At 47.5% G+C, this 17,581-nt stretch overlaps 1 protein-coding gene across 1 annotated transcript in view; it reads right to left on the bottom strand.

Moving 5' to 3' along the window:
• Nucleotides 1-17,581, bottom strand: part of DNER (delta/notch like EGF repeat containing) — a 175,996-nt gene that overhangs the window by 121,018 nt on the left and 37,397 nt on the right. The window contains exon 6 of the mRNA XM_015585382.2: nt 6,043-6,188. Within this exon, the coding sequence (XP_015440868.1) occupies nt 6,043-6,188 (146 nt within the window). The remainder of the gene's footprint in view (nt 1-6,042; nt 6,189-17,581) is intronic.

Below are 17,581 nucleotides of genomic sequence, written 5' to 3'. Positions count from 1 at the left end.
CAGCCTTAGGAGAACAAGTTCTTAGAATAAATCGGTGTCTTTTCTCTGCAACGGCCACTAACCACGGCTCATCGCGTCCTTTCCCACCCACGATGCCCCTCCGCCCCTCTCTTGCTGTGTCTCATTAGCTACTGAAAGGAGAACCCTTCACAGCGTGGGCCAAACCGTGGGGACCCACCCCGGCCTCACGCTGAACGGAGCTGCGGGAACGGAACTCCGCATCCGGGCGCCGGGCGCTGCGTCGATGCCGATGCCGGGACGCGGGGCGGGCCTTCCCTTTGCTTCTTCGACGGGCTCCCTTGCTACCCTTCCCACTCCGTTCCTTTCTCACGACGCTACCAGCTCACAGTCCCTTTTCAAGGTCTCATCAGGGCTTTTGTGTTTGCACTCATGACCGTCAAAAAATCAGCTCTCGGAGAAGCGATGGGTGACAGAATGTGACATCCGGTCCCGCGCTGCAGCGCACTGTAGCTTCCTAACCTAAGCCGGGGTCGCCGGGGGGTCCAGACCCCCAGGGGAGGGGGGTGGCGTCCGAGACTCCGCCGGCTCGAACCACTCTGACCTATTCCCTCTTGCAATGAGAGGGGAAGGCCAGGCAGCCCGCTTAGAGTGTTCCGCGGGGGTCACTGCAGCATCGGGGTGACACCGGCCGTGAGGAGGCCTTACTTACACCAGACTGTTTTCCGACTCACTGCTTCGTAAAACTAAATTCGCCGTGTCCTGCTCATACTTACCGACCGCGTAGCTCAAATTACACATATAACTCAAAACTCACAGCACTGGTTCCCCACCGGATTTCTGTTCTTTCGTTTATTCGGTGCCTTCGGTTCCCACGCAGCTTTTGAGCCTCTCCCTGCGGGAAGCGCCCTGCGAGTCGTTACCATGGCTGCGGTAGGAGCCAGGCACAGGCCCTAACCCCGAGGCGCTGCCGCTCTGAGGCCCCCAGTGGTCCCACGTCCGAGGTGGACGAGTCTCTGGGGCCCCCGAACACCTCCTCCAGCCTCACGGTGCGCTGGCCCTGCGCCCCGCAGCCTCGCAGCTCCCTCTCAAAGGCCACGTCTCATCTGACCAAATGCATGTCCACCCCCCCGCCCCGGGTCTCGGGCACGTGACAGGCAGTGACAGGCAACAGCTCTGCAGTGAAGGGAAAGCAAATAACGATGGACCTAACGAATATGAGCATAAATTAATAGTCATAGGTCTCGTAAGGAAAATAAAACGCAACAGGGCTTGAGAGGGAAGAGTTCGCACTGGAGGGGTGGGGACAGCTTCCAGAAGCAAAAGGGTTTTGAGCCGAGTGTGAAATTCACAGAAGGGCGGGAGGGCAGGGGCGGAGCATTGGGGTGGGGGATGGGGCAGCTGACGGTTCCAGGTGGAGCAGGAGCAAAACCACTGAGATCGGATGGCGTGATCCGGCTGCCAGAAAGTGGGGAGAGGCTGAGGCTGGAGGCTAGAGAGGCTGGAGGCTGGAAAGGCCGCTCACGCATCCCACCCGGCTGCGGCATGCTCGCCCCGTGCTCTGGGCAGGAGGTCGGAAACAAACCAACCTCAGAAATGTGAGTTTGCTGCAAGCCCTAACAAAGAGGCACGTGCTTTTGAAAAGGGGTGAAAAAGATAGAAGTATTCACACGAGGCAGAACGGTCTTCGAAGGATAGTGTCCTCTACCCAAGACAGGTGGGCCGGAGAACAAGGCCAGTGGGTGTTATCGAGAGATGGACAAAGCCATTGGTTCAGGTCAGTCATTTATTTCCAAGGAAACAAACCCGTGGGGAGACTAGGACTTCCTAGAGCTTGAGCCTTTGACTTCCAAGACTGAGGGGTCGGGGAGCGGGGTAGCGGCGGCGTAACAGAGGGTCGGGGACCCTCAGGAGCCCAACATGCTAGTGCTTTCTCAGGTACGGGCCCACACCTGGAGAGAGAATTAAGACAGGGGCTCCAGATGGGATTGAGAATGGCTCCCAGCCATGATGCCAGCTCAGTTCTCTCTCAGACCAAAGTCTGAGTAGTCAGCTCTAGTACCCAGTCCAAATGGCCTAAGGATGACGAATTCCTAAAGCAAGAGCTAGAGAGATTTCTAAGGAAACTTCTAAGAATGGAAGCCTGACCTCATTTACCTATCAGTACAGACCAGGGCCAACAAATAAGGAAATTTTGGGATATGTACTGAATCACTATGTCACTTAAGAGCATTTATCTTTTTTCGGTAATTCCATGTGACCTTGAAATTATTAACAATGAAATCCTTGAATACAAAGATGTTGCATTTTTGCTTTAAAGAATCAGCAAGAATGGGGATATGACAGGCACTGCTCCTGAGACCTCTGTTTCCAGAACTGTGGTCCACCATCTACTTCTGCATCGGAATCACCTGGCTGCCCCAAAAGGGCATCATAATCTGAGTGAGGGGTTTAGAATAAGACTTTCTGTCAAGGGCCTCAGGGAAATCTTCGGCAAACTAAATTTTAAAACGACTCCTTTAATTTTGTGGACAAGGGATGCAGTGGGGGAGAAAGGAAGCAACAACGAATTGAAGGGAAAAATCGAGAAAATCTCGTGAAGGTTAATTTTCTATGTCAGTTTGGCTGGGCCATGGGGCCTAGATAGCTGGTCAAAGATTTTTCTGGATGTGTCCGTGAGGATGTTTTTGGATGAGATTTGCATTCAAATTCGTGGACTTTGAATAAAACAGATTGCCCTCCATAATAAGGGTGGGCCTCGTCTAATCAATTGAAAGCCTGAATAGAAAAAAAGACTGACCTCCCTCAAACAAGAGGGAATTCTCCCAGCAGACAGCCTTTGTACTTAAACTGCGACTCTCCTGAGTTGTCAGCCTGCCAGCCTCTCCCCCATCAAATTCTGGACTCACTGAGACTCCACAATGAGTGGATCCACAATGAGCCAATTCCTTAAAATAAATCTAGATAGATGATAGATAGATAGATAGATAGATAGATAGATAGATAGATAGACAGACAGACAGACAGACAGAGGGAGAGGGAGAGAGAGAAAAAGAGACAGACAGACAGAGAAAGAGAGCTCTCCTATTGGTCTTGTTTCTCTGAAGAATCCTGACTAATCCTGACTAATCTCTTGCTCTTAAGAGACAGGGTCCTTGAAACCTAATTGGATCTAAAGAAGGCTGAAAGCCCACACCAGCAAAGAGCCTTGTGTTACTCCCTGACATTCATCTTTAATCTAATGAAGGAATCATCAAATGGACAGGACCCATTTGTCACCAACCTTGGTGACAAAGTTCAAAGAGAAGTAGTGGCCAACGGTCGAATTTGTTATAAGGAAAAGAAAAGATCAGAATCAACCCTTGTAACAAACGCAGTTTCCAAAAAGAGAGAGCTCCTTACGATGCTATAATAAACACTTTAAAAGATCTTCCCAGTGTGGCGCCATAGCTAAGAACGGCAAGCTTAAGCTTTATCGCGAACCACCCATCAGCTTGGAGCTGTGAAATATCCTCTAGCCAAAGTGCATCTGATGGAAAAGAAATGAGTTCCATTACCAAATGAGAGTAGTGTGGAAATAACAGAATTGCTTTTATTTTGATGGACGATCTAATTAAAAGATATAAAAATGATTAGAAACGATACAATTAAACTACCACATATAGATCTTTTTGTTTTGTACTATGGAGTAGATTCTCAAACTGAGTGGATGGTTGGACTAGATAACTTCTAATTTTAGGAAAGAGTAAAAGAAACAAACTTGACAATAACAGTCTTTTAATTTTGGCAAACTATTCCTAAATCATGACAACAGTCACAAAAAGCCAAGTAGACACACAAAAAAAGATGATCTGCTTTTCCATTCTCACTCCTGCCATGGGTAGGTCAACTCCCGCCATCTTTCTGTGAACTGGAAGACTGTCGGCTTCCAGACATTTCTCTCCAAGATAACAGTGTGGTGGGTGTATGAGTGGACGTGGCACCGTCAGCCTAATCATTCGCTTAGAGTCACCGGGGGTAGTTACGATGGCTCAGATAAGATGACCGGCCACAATTGCCTTAAATTCACTGAAGGTGAATGTGGGCTTTACAGAATCAACAACAGCAGAAGCTCGATACTCTAGAAGCAGCTCGCGTGGAGCTGGGACATGGCGGCAGAGGGAGGAGGTGTCCCCTTGCGGAGGGACACTCAGATTTCTTTAAAGGAGCTGGCGCCCATAATGAAGATGTGCTTCCTCTGCAATGACCTGCTAAAATTAGCATGGATTCCTCACTAAGGCTCCTGAGTCACAAAGCGTTTTGGCAAGGTTTGCCAGGTTACCTGCCAGGCGCTAAATACTTCTGCAGCCTTTTCAATGAGTCAATTCTAAACCAGCAGGCAGAGCTTTTAGCTAGAGCTTTCACGCTGACGAGACCCACGTGAGGGCTGCATGACAGCAACGTGCACTTTTTAAGATCATACGGTCACCACTGTATGGATGAAAAATTTCCCCAGGAAGGTCATACATTATAAGAGGAAGCTCAAAAGGAATCTTAACCACCAAAATTCTGAGAACAGTCCTCTGTTCCCTGTTGATGACACTTCTCGTTCACCGATGTGATCTTCTGGAGGGCTGATCAGGGCTCAGAACTGTTCGCTGGGAATAGTCAGAGTGACTGTGGGGAAGACCAGTGTGTCCCCACTTTGCAGCAACACCGGGAAGTCTGACGCCCTTCTGCTGGTTCCACGTCTTTTCTCAAGTAATTGTACCCCCCGTCTTGACTGGCACAGAAGACACTCAGTATCCTTCTTTTTATTCCATAAAATAAGTTGATAAATGAACCTTCCCCTCAAGAAAGAGGAGAGATGGATTCAAGTTGGCCAAGACGGAGGGAAACAGGGTCCCTGGGGTAGGCTTGGCTCAGTACTAGAAACCTCACGTGCCACCTCCTGCCTTTGCGTCAGGGACTCTCCCGTTCCTCAGGGACTTCATTTTGGCATCGGTTGTATTTGTGTTCTCTTTCAAAGATTCAGCAGAGATCATTATTCCCGCTTTCTCACGTTCTGACCACATTCTGTCCCCCACAAAAGATCTCTTACAGAAAGTGCTACATGTAAGCCACCGCAATATTCCACCTAAAACACCAAAAGCACAGGTTTTCCAAGATGGCTTGAGCAGTGTCTTCCGACGTCCCTTTTGTCAGTCACCCCCATGCCTTCCACTTGTCCCAGGGCACACCGCTGTTCCTGAATGAGCTGACACGGCCGTGAGGAGGCATCACCACAGAAAACCTAGCGGCGCTACCCTCACGGCTGGCCTGACACAGACCACGCTCTTTTTCCATTGAGGGACCCGCCTGCCCTTAACACGAACTCCAACGGAAATGGATGCAGAACTGGAGAGAGGCAGACGGAGGAAAGGAGACCAGAGATGGAAGTAGCAACTGGTAAGAGGAACAGATGTGCCTCAAGGGAACAGGTGCCCGGTGCCACGCTCTCAGCATGCTTGGGTGGGGCCTGGAGTCCATCTGCCAACGCTTTCAGGGAGCCCTATGCTGACGGCGATGGGCCTCAGTGGCTGCTACAGTCCCCGGCTGGTCTGACTCCTGGACCCCATCACTAACCAAAAACCTCCACTCAGCCCCTTGGGGCTCCACGCCCCAAACCCTGTGACCTGAGCTACAGGCCTGGGTCTTCCGTAGCGTTGATGACGCCGGTCCACAAAGGTCAAAAAATAGTAGCGGCCTCTCATCTCCGCCTCTTCCCCGCTCCTTCTCCGGAGCTATTATCAGCGCTAGGGAAATGCAGAGTCCAAGGAGGAAATTATGTGGTAACTAGGAAGCGAATGACTCTGTGCTTACCTTTTCTTTCTTCCGTTGCTCTTGATTCTGCTACCAGCCAGGATGACTGCTTCTCCCCAGATCTTTACTTCATACCAAAGCAAGAAGGTCTAACACTGCACAGATTTATCATTATTACTTTAAAAATTGGATGGAGACTTATCGTTGCATACTAACATATAATCGGAACCAGAAATGTGGGAGACTTTTTACAGTACGTTTATATGAACATACATTTGTTAAATCGTCCTGCCGTTCCCTTACCTCTGATGGCTTCGTGGTGCATCTTCCTCTTCCTGAACACTCCACGTCACTGGCATGGCTCGCTCCCGGCACGCAGGTGCTGGCCTTCACCACCACGGTCAAGCGCAAAGCCACGATCGATTTAGTGACAGAATCATTCACGAAACCTAAAAGAAAATGGGACAGTCGGAAATGTAAAGTCAGGTTTTTTACCAACATTCTTTTCACAAGGCGACGAATTTAGTGGACATGGCGCTGAAGTCTGGCAAACGAAACGAAAACAGGAGATTAAGCAAAGGGAGAAAGCGCACGCAGAGGCATCTGGATGTCAGGCCTCTGAGCCATCGCGAGAACCGCCTGAGGCCGAGGAGAAGGAGCTCCGGGCACCTCGGTCATCACCTCCGACCCCTACGTTCCTGCCCTTGCCCTTTGTCAAGTCCATCCCTTCTCTACCATCTCAGAATTCAACGTCTCTGATTTGAATCCATCTTCTCCCAGGGAGCCACCTGCCTGCATCTTCCAATTCTTCTTCCTCTTGGCTACTTGGAGTGGTCACAAGCACTAAATATCCCCCAAGGCCAGCCCCGGCTACCTGCCTGCCCGAGCAGCTCTCCGTGCCTTCGCAGGCGGGCATGCAGGATGGGGCCACACTGTGTGTTGGGTTTATCAGCGATTATCACCAATCTGACTGTACGGCACCAACTGAAGTTACGTGGTTCTAACCATCTAATAAAACAACCAGTCGTAGTTGAATATTGCTCGCAACATGATGTGTCACGCTTATCACCGAATGATCTTGATGTCTAGTGCAGCCATTTGTACACGGTAGATAGCAATAAATATGGAATAAATATAGTTGCCAACTGGAACGAAGAAATAAAAACTGTGTTTCACATCAGTGATACAATTAATTCACTAAGAAAGTGTCTCTTTCTAATAAGAAAATTCATTTATTTAAGTGTAATTTTTTTCATTTCAAAATAAAAACTGTGTTTCACATCAGTGATACAATTATTTCACTAAGTGTCTCTAATAAGAAAATTCATTTATTTATGTGTAATTTTTTTCATTTCGAAATTAACAACTTATAACTAACACCCCATCATCCAGGAGAACGACCCCTTTATCACCCATAAACGGCACTCAAGACAAGGTGGCGAAATGATCCCAGGCAAGCACGCCTCCCTGAACCCCTGTTTTCTCATGCATTAAGTAATGATAATAACCCCAAAACAGGGTGGCCATAGAATGCATCACCAATACTGGGACTCTTTTCAGATCAAAACAGGGTGCCTTTTGTGAGTACAACTGAACACAGGCACGAAGTGAGACTGTCTCATGCAGTGGAACAGTGTGGTCACCCTTCTGAGAAATATCCAGAGACCAGTCATCTGCAAAGTCCCACATCAGCGCTAGACCATTTTAATAGGCAGAAGACGGCTTCAACACAGCAGCAAAATCTTTAATTCAATGCACAAGCATCAAGGTGACGACAGGACTTTGATGCGAGTCAGAGTGGAGCGGAGACATGCCTCGCCTTCCAGCTGGGAGGGAGGAGACCGGAGTCCCTTGGTGTCTGGGCGAAGACAGGAGTTGCCCGTCTGGCACGGAGTGGCATTTTACAGCCGCAGACACTAGTTGCTCTCTTCCTAGGATTTCCTATTGAAATCTTTAAGGTAAATTGGCTTTGGGACAGAAGGACAGTTTAAGCAGAAACGCCCCCTCTGTAGAGCTCCCTCATGCCCCACCCTCATGACATAGACACCTCACACTTCCCCCCAGCCGCCTTCACACACCTTCTCACTCCAACTCCGTCACGTTTCCATGACACCCCCGTTGCCTGGAAGACTCCTTTCTCCCACCTCACGGCTCAACTCTCACCTTATTCATGAGTCCCAGCCCCCTCTGAGCTCTAGCATGTCCATCTATGCTCCGGTTATGCTGTCCTTTTCTCCCACCTCACGGCTCAACTCTCACCTTATTCGTGAGCCTCTCCCCAGAGTCCCAGCCCCCTCCGAGCTCTAGCATGTCCACCTATGCTCCGGTTATGCTGTCCCGTACAGGTCCCCGATTAGTTTATGTCTCAGATGGCTTCTTGTCATCCCACCTCTACTGAAGCTTCCGTGATGGGAAGGATACCTCTTAGAGAAGTGGCAAATAGAGAGACAGGTACATATGTGACCAGAGCAGCAAAGCCAATTCCCAAAGAGGAGTTTGCAGAACGTCTTGTCATCCAGCATGTCTACTTTGAAGAGTGGCAATTACGTGGATGCATAAATTCCAGCCTACTAAAGAAATAATTGCTTACTGATGCATGATTAGCCTTGATAATGGAGAAATCGAGCCTGGTACATTATTGGGATGTTACCTGAGTTCTTATTCTGAAAGACATCTTCACACATAAAATAATAGAGGTAAATCAGATATCAGTAATTATAAAGGTGTTTTTCATACCCTCGCTTTGTTCTCTACTTTCGCATGAAATTATAGCCTTATTTGCATAATAGGACTGAGGGTTTCGACCCTAAAATCCTTTAGTAAACTATTAAAGAAATCAAACTTTGCAACGGTGTGTCACACATTACTCCACAATTCCTAATTATGCCACCTAACCTCCCCCCACCCCGAAGAGAGACAACGGGATAAGCATGTTATTTTCAGCAATATACCATTCACACAATGGAGACCGAGCCTGGCGGCTCCGTCCACTCAGAGTGTAATTTCAGTAAGTTGTTTGCGCCTCCCTCTGATCACGTCTGAGGGAGAAGGTTCGGCACGGAAGCATGATGCTGTCCTGCCTTTCATCAGTCTGCAGCTGGGCTAGAGCCAGGTCATCCTTGGGAAACCCCACCCGCCCAGAGTAGGAACTGTGCCCTTGACGAGGGGGCAGCAGGAAGAATTGGAAATGAAACAGAATTCATCTTTTACAAAAGAAGTCCTTTGGGGCTTTCTAAGTGGTCCTCTGAGAGCTGTGGAAAAGCCAGTGTGATTTCTTTGACACGGTGCTCAAAGAGACGGACGTTTATAACACACTTATAAGAAATACAGAGCAAATAGTCCCTACTGTTCTCTCCCCTAATGGCATGAAATCAATCTGTACAACGTAATTCCTGATACCAACTGGGGCAGAAAAGTTTGCCCTTGTCTTTAGAACGCTAAGATCCCCAGGCCAACTGAGCAACTGGAGACGAAAGCTAATCGAGAAGGAGTAAGGGTTACACTCCGGTCCTGTTTACGGGGGTGTTTTAGATTGTTTAGTCGAAACCTTCAGACCGTCGACACCTGCATTTTCTGTGGTCTTTTCGAAAACCAAAGAACTGCTGCCACACTGGAGCCTATGACGTTGCTCCAACTACGAGCTGATTGAAAATCACAGCCGGAAACGGATAAAAAGAAAAGAGGAGGTTTATAAAAGCAAGGAGAGAAAAAAAAAAGGGAAGGAGGAAGAGAAGAAAGAAGACTCTGCAGGGGAAACGGAAAACCACATCGAGGGACAGAAACTGCAGGAGACACAGGAAAAGAGAAACGTTCACACAGAAAACCCGGCAAAGCGGAAATGGGGGCAAGGAAAGGAAGGTCCGTCCGAAGCTCCAGGGGTTCTCATACCCTCTGCTACAACACGTTATCGTCTTCTCATTTTCAGGGCCCTATCCTCCCGTTCCAAGCACAACAAATGTAAAATTAGAGTTCTGTGAAATTTTGCACGAAGAAACACATTTGTTTCGATCATAACGGTGGGCAGTCCACACCGGCGATTCTGACCAGGAGGCTGAAATCCTGAGTCGCCCTACATGGACAGACCACGCAATTCCAGGTGAGTAAACTGGTGCTGCGGGCTGGGCCGGGGAGCAGTCCAGGGTGGAGGGAAAGTCGAGCTCATTCAGTCGACGTTCGGCAGGTGTTTATTGAGCTCCAAGCAGGAGGCAGCATTTAGGTTGAGCTCTGAAGGCTGAGAACGAGCCAGCGAAAGGGCAGAGGAGGTCAGTGTGTCAGCTGGGTGGGGAGGTCAGCGTGTCAGCTGGGTGAGGAGGTCAGCGTGTCAGTGGCCCGCACTTTGACGGAGACAGAGAGGCAGGAAGGGCCCGATCGCCGAGGTCTCGTGAACCTGGGTAAAGACGTAGATTCCCGGCCAAGTGTGACGGTAACCCCCTGAAATGCTTCGTGCAGGAGAATAACACATGGCTTATGCTTCTTCAAGGATCACATTTCGGTGGATGAACCAAAACAACTTTCATACAGATTGGATGTAGGATATGAGGGAAAGGAAGAAATCATTCACAGGTTGTGTAAGCCAGGGGTCCCCAGCCCGCCCCCCCGGCCAGGGACTGGTCTGTGGCCTGTTAGGAACCGGGCCGCACAGCAGGAGGTGAGCGGCGGGCCAGTGAGCAAAGCTTCGTCTGGATTTGCAGCCGCTCCCCAGCGCCAGCATCACCACCTCAGCTCCGCCTCAGATCCTCAGGCGTTAGGTTCTCATAGGAGCACCGGTCCCTGGTGCCAAAAATTTGGGGACCACTGGTGTAAGCAACTCTGTGGTGATGGTGGTAGGCCAGTGAATCAAGATTTTTACTGTGAACATATGAAATTTGAGACACTGATGAGACACTCAAAAGGAGCGGTCAAGCTGGTGGCCAGACATAGGTCACGGGTAGTTATGAATGTCAAGGCTGAAGATTTAGATCTGGGCCTCGTTTAAAAATGGACAGTATTGTCATTGCGACAGGAAAAGTGAACTAGGAAGAGAAGACATAGAGAACATGGCTTTACAGGACAATATTCATGTTATAAACTTAGTTGTGCATAGTTATCAGACCATGATGGAATCATCTAGAAAATAAAAATTAAAGACAGTAAGTAGAGTGGTGGTTGCCAGGGGCTGGGCAAGGGAGGAATGGGGAGTCATTGGGTGCAGAGTCTCAGTTCTGCAGGACGCAGAGCATTCTGGGGCTGGATGGTGGTGGTGGTGGTGGCCCAGCAGCACTGTGAATGAACTCGACACCACTGAACTGCACACTTAACCATGGTCAACTTCGTGCATTTTGTTATGCGTAGTTCATCACAATAAAGAAAAACTAAAGGAAAAAATAACCAAAAAAGAAACAACTATGTGATTTTTCCACCATGGGAGTGATAAGAAAAGATAAGATTTCTGGGGTCCGTGACAAAAGAACCTCAAGGACTCTGTGCAATTCAACTCGAGATCTGGAAAGAAGGGCAGAGAAGCCAGAGGGGGAAGGAGGGAAGGAGGGAAGGAGGGAAGGAGGGAGGGAGGAAGGGAGGGAGGAAGGGCCCCTTCTGCCTGCAACACAACTGGGCGATTTTCCTAATGAGTTTTAAAACCATAATGAAGGAAAACTTTCTCCAAAGTTTATCCAGGGATCTCTTAACTCCCGCAAGTAACAAGTTACAATGACTCATGAAAGTTGCGTTTCCTTCTCCTTCCTCCTCCCCTCATTCTTCCTTCCCTACTTCCCCTCCCCCAACTCCACACAAACACAGCAAACGGTTCTGCCCGGCCCACGACTCCACAACCCCAGGCTGTGCTCACTGGCACAGTAACAAAGCGTGCGGCCATCCTCACAGGTCCTTTGAAAACAATGACTGCCAAACTCACCTCCCTCGGGGCCAACGCGACGTTGAGAGCAACTGAGAGGGGTCCAGTCGCTGTCTCTGGAACAGCAGTGGTCAAGCATCAGGGACGTGGCTGGCTCGGGGACCTGACCTGTCTATTGGACCGTGTGTCTTCTCTCATGTTAATGCTCTAGAGTCTTAAATGGACTTCGCAGTTAATACCTCGTTGGGATTAATAACAAATGAGATTTGCATTTCTCACTCCAGTGGTTTGGCTAAAGACCATTTTCTTTCCCATTAAAGGGAAAGCATACGTGCAAAACGAAAATTCTGACGGTAAGTACTTGAGCAGTAGGTGCTGAGAACATCCTGCCAAGTTCGCTTATTAAGACTGGTGTGTTATATGGCACAAACCCCATAATCTATAAAAACTGTTCGCAGTCCAGGAAGTGCCGTGGCTGGCACCACATAAGCATGAAAGGTTTGAAGTATCACAGATTCCGGTTCCAGCTGGAGACACAGGGATTTTGCATTAATGTGGGCATTGGGAAGGCAAACACCCCCCACGCCCGCATCTCATCCCACAGAAGCAGGGATGAGACAGCACATCTGGGCTGACTCTTTAGAAGGTAGGATGGAGGTTAGTACGAAGCTTACTAAGCCGGTCGGATCTCTGTAAATTTGGGACTCTACACTTGTGGTTTTGAAAGCAAACCCTAAGAAATAAATCGACTTTTGACAACGTCGGGCCAGAGGTAAAAAATAAAAAAAGAGAGAGAGAGAGAGCTTGATGCAGGGAGCAGAGCTGACTCGAGACCAAGTCTGGGGCAGCGTGACCATAACTAAAACAAGACTGACTGACGCGCCTCCGCTTTGTAAAGAGCGTTCTGTTCTGTGGCACCTGGGCAGAAGGCCAGCGGCCCAGGAGTTAAGGGGGGAAACTGAATGAGCACCGAGAAAAGCTGTCACTGCACCCATGTCCTCACCCAATGCCGCCTCGTTCACTGCAGAACCTGCCTGGCCCGACCGGCCACGCCGGGACCTCATTCGAGGTCTCGTTACCTTTTCTAAGCAAGCTTTTCTTTACATTTCCACATAAAGGCTCGGTTTTCTTGTTGCTTGCCTGACTGCTTTTAGGTTTTGATGCTTAAAGTAGTAAACGGCTGGTTTGGAAATGTTACCCATACAGAATAGCTTATTTCCTGGGGGTCCCACAGTCAGGTGCGGCCAAAATTTCTTTGTGAATGAGGAGACATGATGGCACATCGCAGAACCGTTCAGATACTTTTTCCGTTGTCACTCGTCTAAATTATCAGGTAGGTCGTACCTAGCCAAACAGCCATGAAAAGCAGATGCTAAGTACAGTTGACCCTTGCACAACGTGGTCGAAACTGCATGGATCCACTTACACAGGATTTTTTTCCAATAAATACACAGTCGGCCCTCTACATTGCTGGGTTGCGTATCCACGGTTAGGAATTTGTGGATTCGGGGGGCCAACTGCATGTCCTACAGCATTTTGTATAAGGGACTTGAGCATCCATGGGTTTGGGTATCTGTAGGGGGTCTTGGAGCGATATTTTTCTTTAATTTTCTTTTCAAGAAGATGTTCACCCTACCACACTCCTTTCTCCACGAACGTGAGACTAAATTATTTGTCCTGAGTTAAACTTGAGTGCCTGAGCCATGCGAGTAACTGCTGGTGGCCCGCTGGCATCAATTCTCCCACAATCCTTTAATGGAATTTGGAGTTTTCGCTGGAAACGGGATCACCAGCTAAAGAGCACCCCTTTTCTCAGGGACCCGGCGACAGGACGCATGGCACTCTGTGCTGTACATTTAAGAAGACAGAGCGTGTACACCCTTTGCCCCTTCCTCCTTCCCACCGGCTCATGTGCCAAAGTGATGGTGACAATTGGGGCAGCCATCTTGCATCCAGAGATGGAATCTGTGTGTGGGAGTACAGAGCTGCCTGCTAGTCCCGGACCAGCTACCTGCAGACTGTGACGTGATGGTATTGTATTTGCGGTCTCTCCATGACAACAGCTTAGACTGTGCCCTATCCAACACGAGCCTGCAGAGGAATCACATGAAGTTCCTTCTCTCCTGCGCCACATCCTGTCACCTCTGCCACTGGCTCCAAAGGAATGAATCACCATTCAGCTACTACTTAGCGTCACGAACTCACAAAATACTAACTCCATCTCTTCCCCCGTCTCCTTTCTCTTCCTTATTATTTACAAAGCAGAATTGGCCATCAACGGGGCTCACCTCATATCAGACAGTGAAGGAGAGGGAAGGAACTGAGAATCAGCTTAGGGAAAATATCTAATGTCATTCCTCTTCTTATGTAAGGATACGCTAAGTAGACACATTGACAGTAGGTGTGTTCTATAACTTGATTTTAACTTTTTATGTATTCTGTATATAGTGTGTGTTTCAAATTACAAAAGTGGGTAACTGCCCACAATATCCATTTATTAATTCCAAATGAATGTCTCCTGATTAGTGGCTTTTCAGTAAATACTATAATGAGTCATCAGGCCCACGTGCTGACAAAGGGGTAACAAGAGATTATGCCAGGCTCCACCACCAGAATGTCTGAGTTCTCACTAGTAACTTCGGGAGAGTTATTTGCACCCTTAATGCCTTGGATTCCTTCTCTCTGAAATAGAGACAATAATATTCCTGTTTCCCGCAGTAGTTGTTATGATTAAAGTCTTCATATGGGCAAAGGTTTTAGTACAGTGAAGCATATAGTAAGGACTCTAGAAATCATCATCGTCATCGTCGTCATCATCATCATCATCATCATCCCCACCATCACCACCACTGTTATATATCTGGTCAAATTGCCCTATAAATAACTTGTATGAATATATGTGCTCAGGAACAGCATGTGAGTATTCATCATCGTCATCATCGTCATCATCATCATCATCACCAACACCATCATCATCACCATCATCATCATCATCCCCACCATCATCACCACTGTCATCATCGTCATCATCATCATCATCACCATCATCATCATCCCCACCATGATCACCACCATCGTCATCATCGTCATCATCGTCATCAACATCATCATCATCATCATCCCCACCATCATCACCACCGTCGTCATCATTGTCATCATCGTCATCAACATCATCATCACCATCATCATCACCACCGCTGCCTCACTCAGTTCAGATTGCTATAATAGGGCTCCACCGGCTGGGTGGCTTAAATGATAAATATTTACTTCTTACAGTTCTGGAAGCTGCCCGAGACCACAGTGCCAGCACGGTCAGGCTCTTGGCGAGGACCTTCCTCCCGCACCCTCACCCAGCAGAGACATAGCTCTGGTCCTTTCATCTCCTTATAAGGGAATTAATCTCATAATGGAGATTGATCTAACCCTCATGATCTAATCAAACCCTAATTAGTTCTCAAAGGCCCCACCTCCAAATACCATTACGTTGGGGATTATGGTTTAAACGTATAAATTGTGGGGGGACACAAATGTTCAGCTCATAGTAACCATCATCGCCACCATCACCACCACCATCATTGTCACTATCATCGATGGCAACCTCAGAAACCCACATCTATTTAAAGGGGGCGTAACTGACACTTACACTCGCACAGGTCTGAGGAAAAGGCTCTGAGAAAGTGTGTCCCCTTGAAAACAGCATCCTGGGACGCAAGCAAGGAGGTCATTTAGAGAGAGAGTCCCCTAACTCAGTCCCTCTCATGTCAAACTTTTGAAATGGAATTTTTTAAATTATTGCCACTTCTTGAAATTATTGCTAGAATTTAAAAAATAATGTCCAAATAAAAGTACACCACACATTCATAATAAGGTGACTTTTATTATTGACCATTTTGAATAATTCATGCCTAGGATATACTTTTTAAAGCTAAGCTTTAGGCTTTAAAGTTATTATATATATGAATAAATGAGGAATGCCTACGATTCATATAATTAAAAGATATTTTTTAAATGTTGAACCAGCAATTAATATAAGAGACAATGACCAATATAATGAACACAGTGGTATAAAATATTCAAATTATAAAATCTTTTTTCGAAGCAAAATTTACAACTAGTGCTATCAAATCTCTCCACGTACCTATTTTTGACATTGAGTAATCTCCATTTAGGAAAAAAAAAAAAAAAATCTCATCGCATATAAAAACCACATCCTAATTGGACACATTTTTTAATGCCAGTTCCTGAATACCCATTGGCAGAACACGAAAATTAATTTGCAATTTCCTTTGAAATTTTGTTGGCTCACACAGAATATACAATTGAAATTCTTCATGTATTTAATCTCTTTTTCAATGTCCATTTGATCATCTTTTCATAATCAGTTGAAATTGTGTCACTTAATCTTCCATTAGTCCAGTTTCATCTCACCGAATACCAGTAAATCAATTGCTGAATGACTGTAGAACTCATATACACTTGCCCCCACGTCCAGTCATTAATACCCAGTGAATGCATCCTGATTAATGGCATTACTGTGAATGCCAAAATAATTCATCACTTCTCTGTACTGATATGAGAGTAACTGGGGATTAAAAATGCACAGCTAATTGGGCTGCGGATATCTATAAACGCTAGGGAGTCAGGGATCTGGGCCTTCAGACCAACTAACGAGAAAAGCTGTTGATTAACACGTTTACCTTCCCGGCTGTTGCAAACACCGTGAGCACAATCTTCTGATTTCCTTTGTTCTCTGACATCTCTTTGCTCTGCTTTGATTCCAAATCTCACCTTTAAGTGGCCACCGACAAGACCGTCCGTTAACTTCAAGGTCATACGAAAGAAGTTACCTGAACTTACAAGTGTTTGGTGAGATTTCTAATTTGAGATGCATTTGCTTCTTGAATTATGCATAACGCCTTTATCTTTCAGTACAGGTATTTACTGCACTAAAAATAGAACTAGCTAATGTATTGCGATGAAGCCCCAGTGGTACACTGCGATTTGAGAAAGAAAAACTGGGAGGTATGGGAAGTTGACTAAGATTCAGCCTGTTTGCCGCGTCTATTTCTAGCTCATATTAGCATTTTCATCCTGAGAACAGTCAGTCAAACCCTCGGCCTCCGTTCTCAAGATGCTCAGAGGCCGGCTGACCTCTCCGATCCACTTCCTGGAGCCTCAGAAAAGTCTCTACCACTCAGCCCCTCTCCTATGTGGCTCGCAAACGCCTAGGATCTGCGGTGAGTCAAAATTACCTACAGAGTTTATTTCATAAACTGTTATGTAAGCTCTACCGGGACCCAGTGAATCTGCATGCCCAAGACACCGGTGGCCTCGCCAACTCCCCTGGGTGTCGATGGCCAGGCAGAGAGGCTACTGTAAGGAGGACTTCCTTTCTGCTAAGTTCAAATGCATCCGTTTCAGTAGGGACCTCACACAGGAGGAAGGTGTTTATCAGCCGCTTCTGCTGACGGCTCGCCGCTGCCACTAGGATCTTAACAGTGGCCTCCACAGCCCTGTCTCTCACCCTTGCTTTCTAAGCTCCAGCCTGAAACTGCCTTGCAGCAGTTCAGCCAACATTATGGGGCTGTGTCTTCCGTCCAGCCACAGGGCCTTTGCACATACAGTCCCAGCCCTCCGCCTAGTTAATACCGCAACCTAATCATCTTTCTTCAAAGCAGTGACCTCCACTGCCCACGCCAGATTTTTATCACCAACCACATCACAGCACAGTGTGCCTATCACAGTTGTAATTTTCTATTCACTTGCAGAATTGTTTCTTCATTACCTGTCACCCCACCGAAACATAAGATTCACAAGGGCAAAGAGTTTTGTTTTGTTTTTGTTCACTCCTCAAGCGCCAGCATCAAGCAAGTACCTAGCTCACAGCAGGTGCTCGACAAATACTTCTGGCGGGGAGGACGAGTGACCCAAGTGTGGTGCCAGCAAATATGGGGATATGAGAGGAACCAAGCAGCAAAGAGGAACAAGGAGCCCAGAAAAGAAAGCTGG

The sequence above is a fragment of the Pteropus alecto genome, unplaced genomic scaffold, assembly GCF_000325575.1.
Source record: "Pteropus alecto unplaced genomic scaffold, ASM32557v1 scaffold110, whole genome shotgun sequence".
Classification (NCBI taxonomy): Eukaryota; Metazoa; Chordata; class Mammalia; order Chiroptera; family Pteropodidae; genus Pteropus; species Pteropus alecto.
This window is presented reverse-complemented; position numbering and strand designations above follow the sequence as displayed.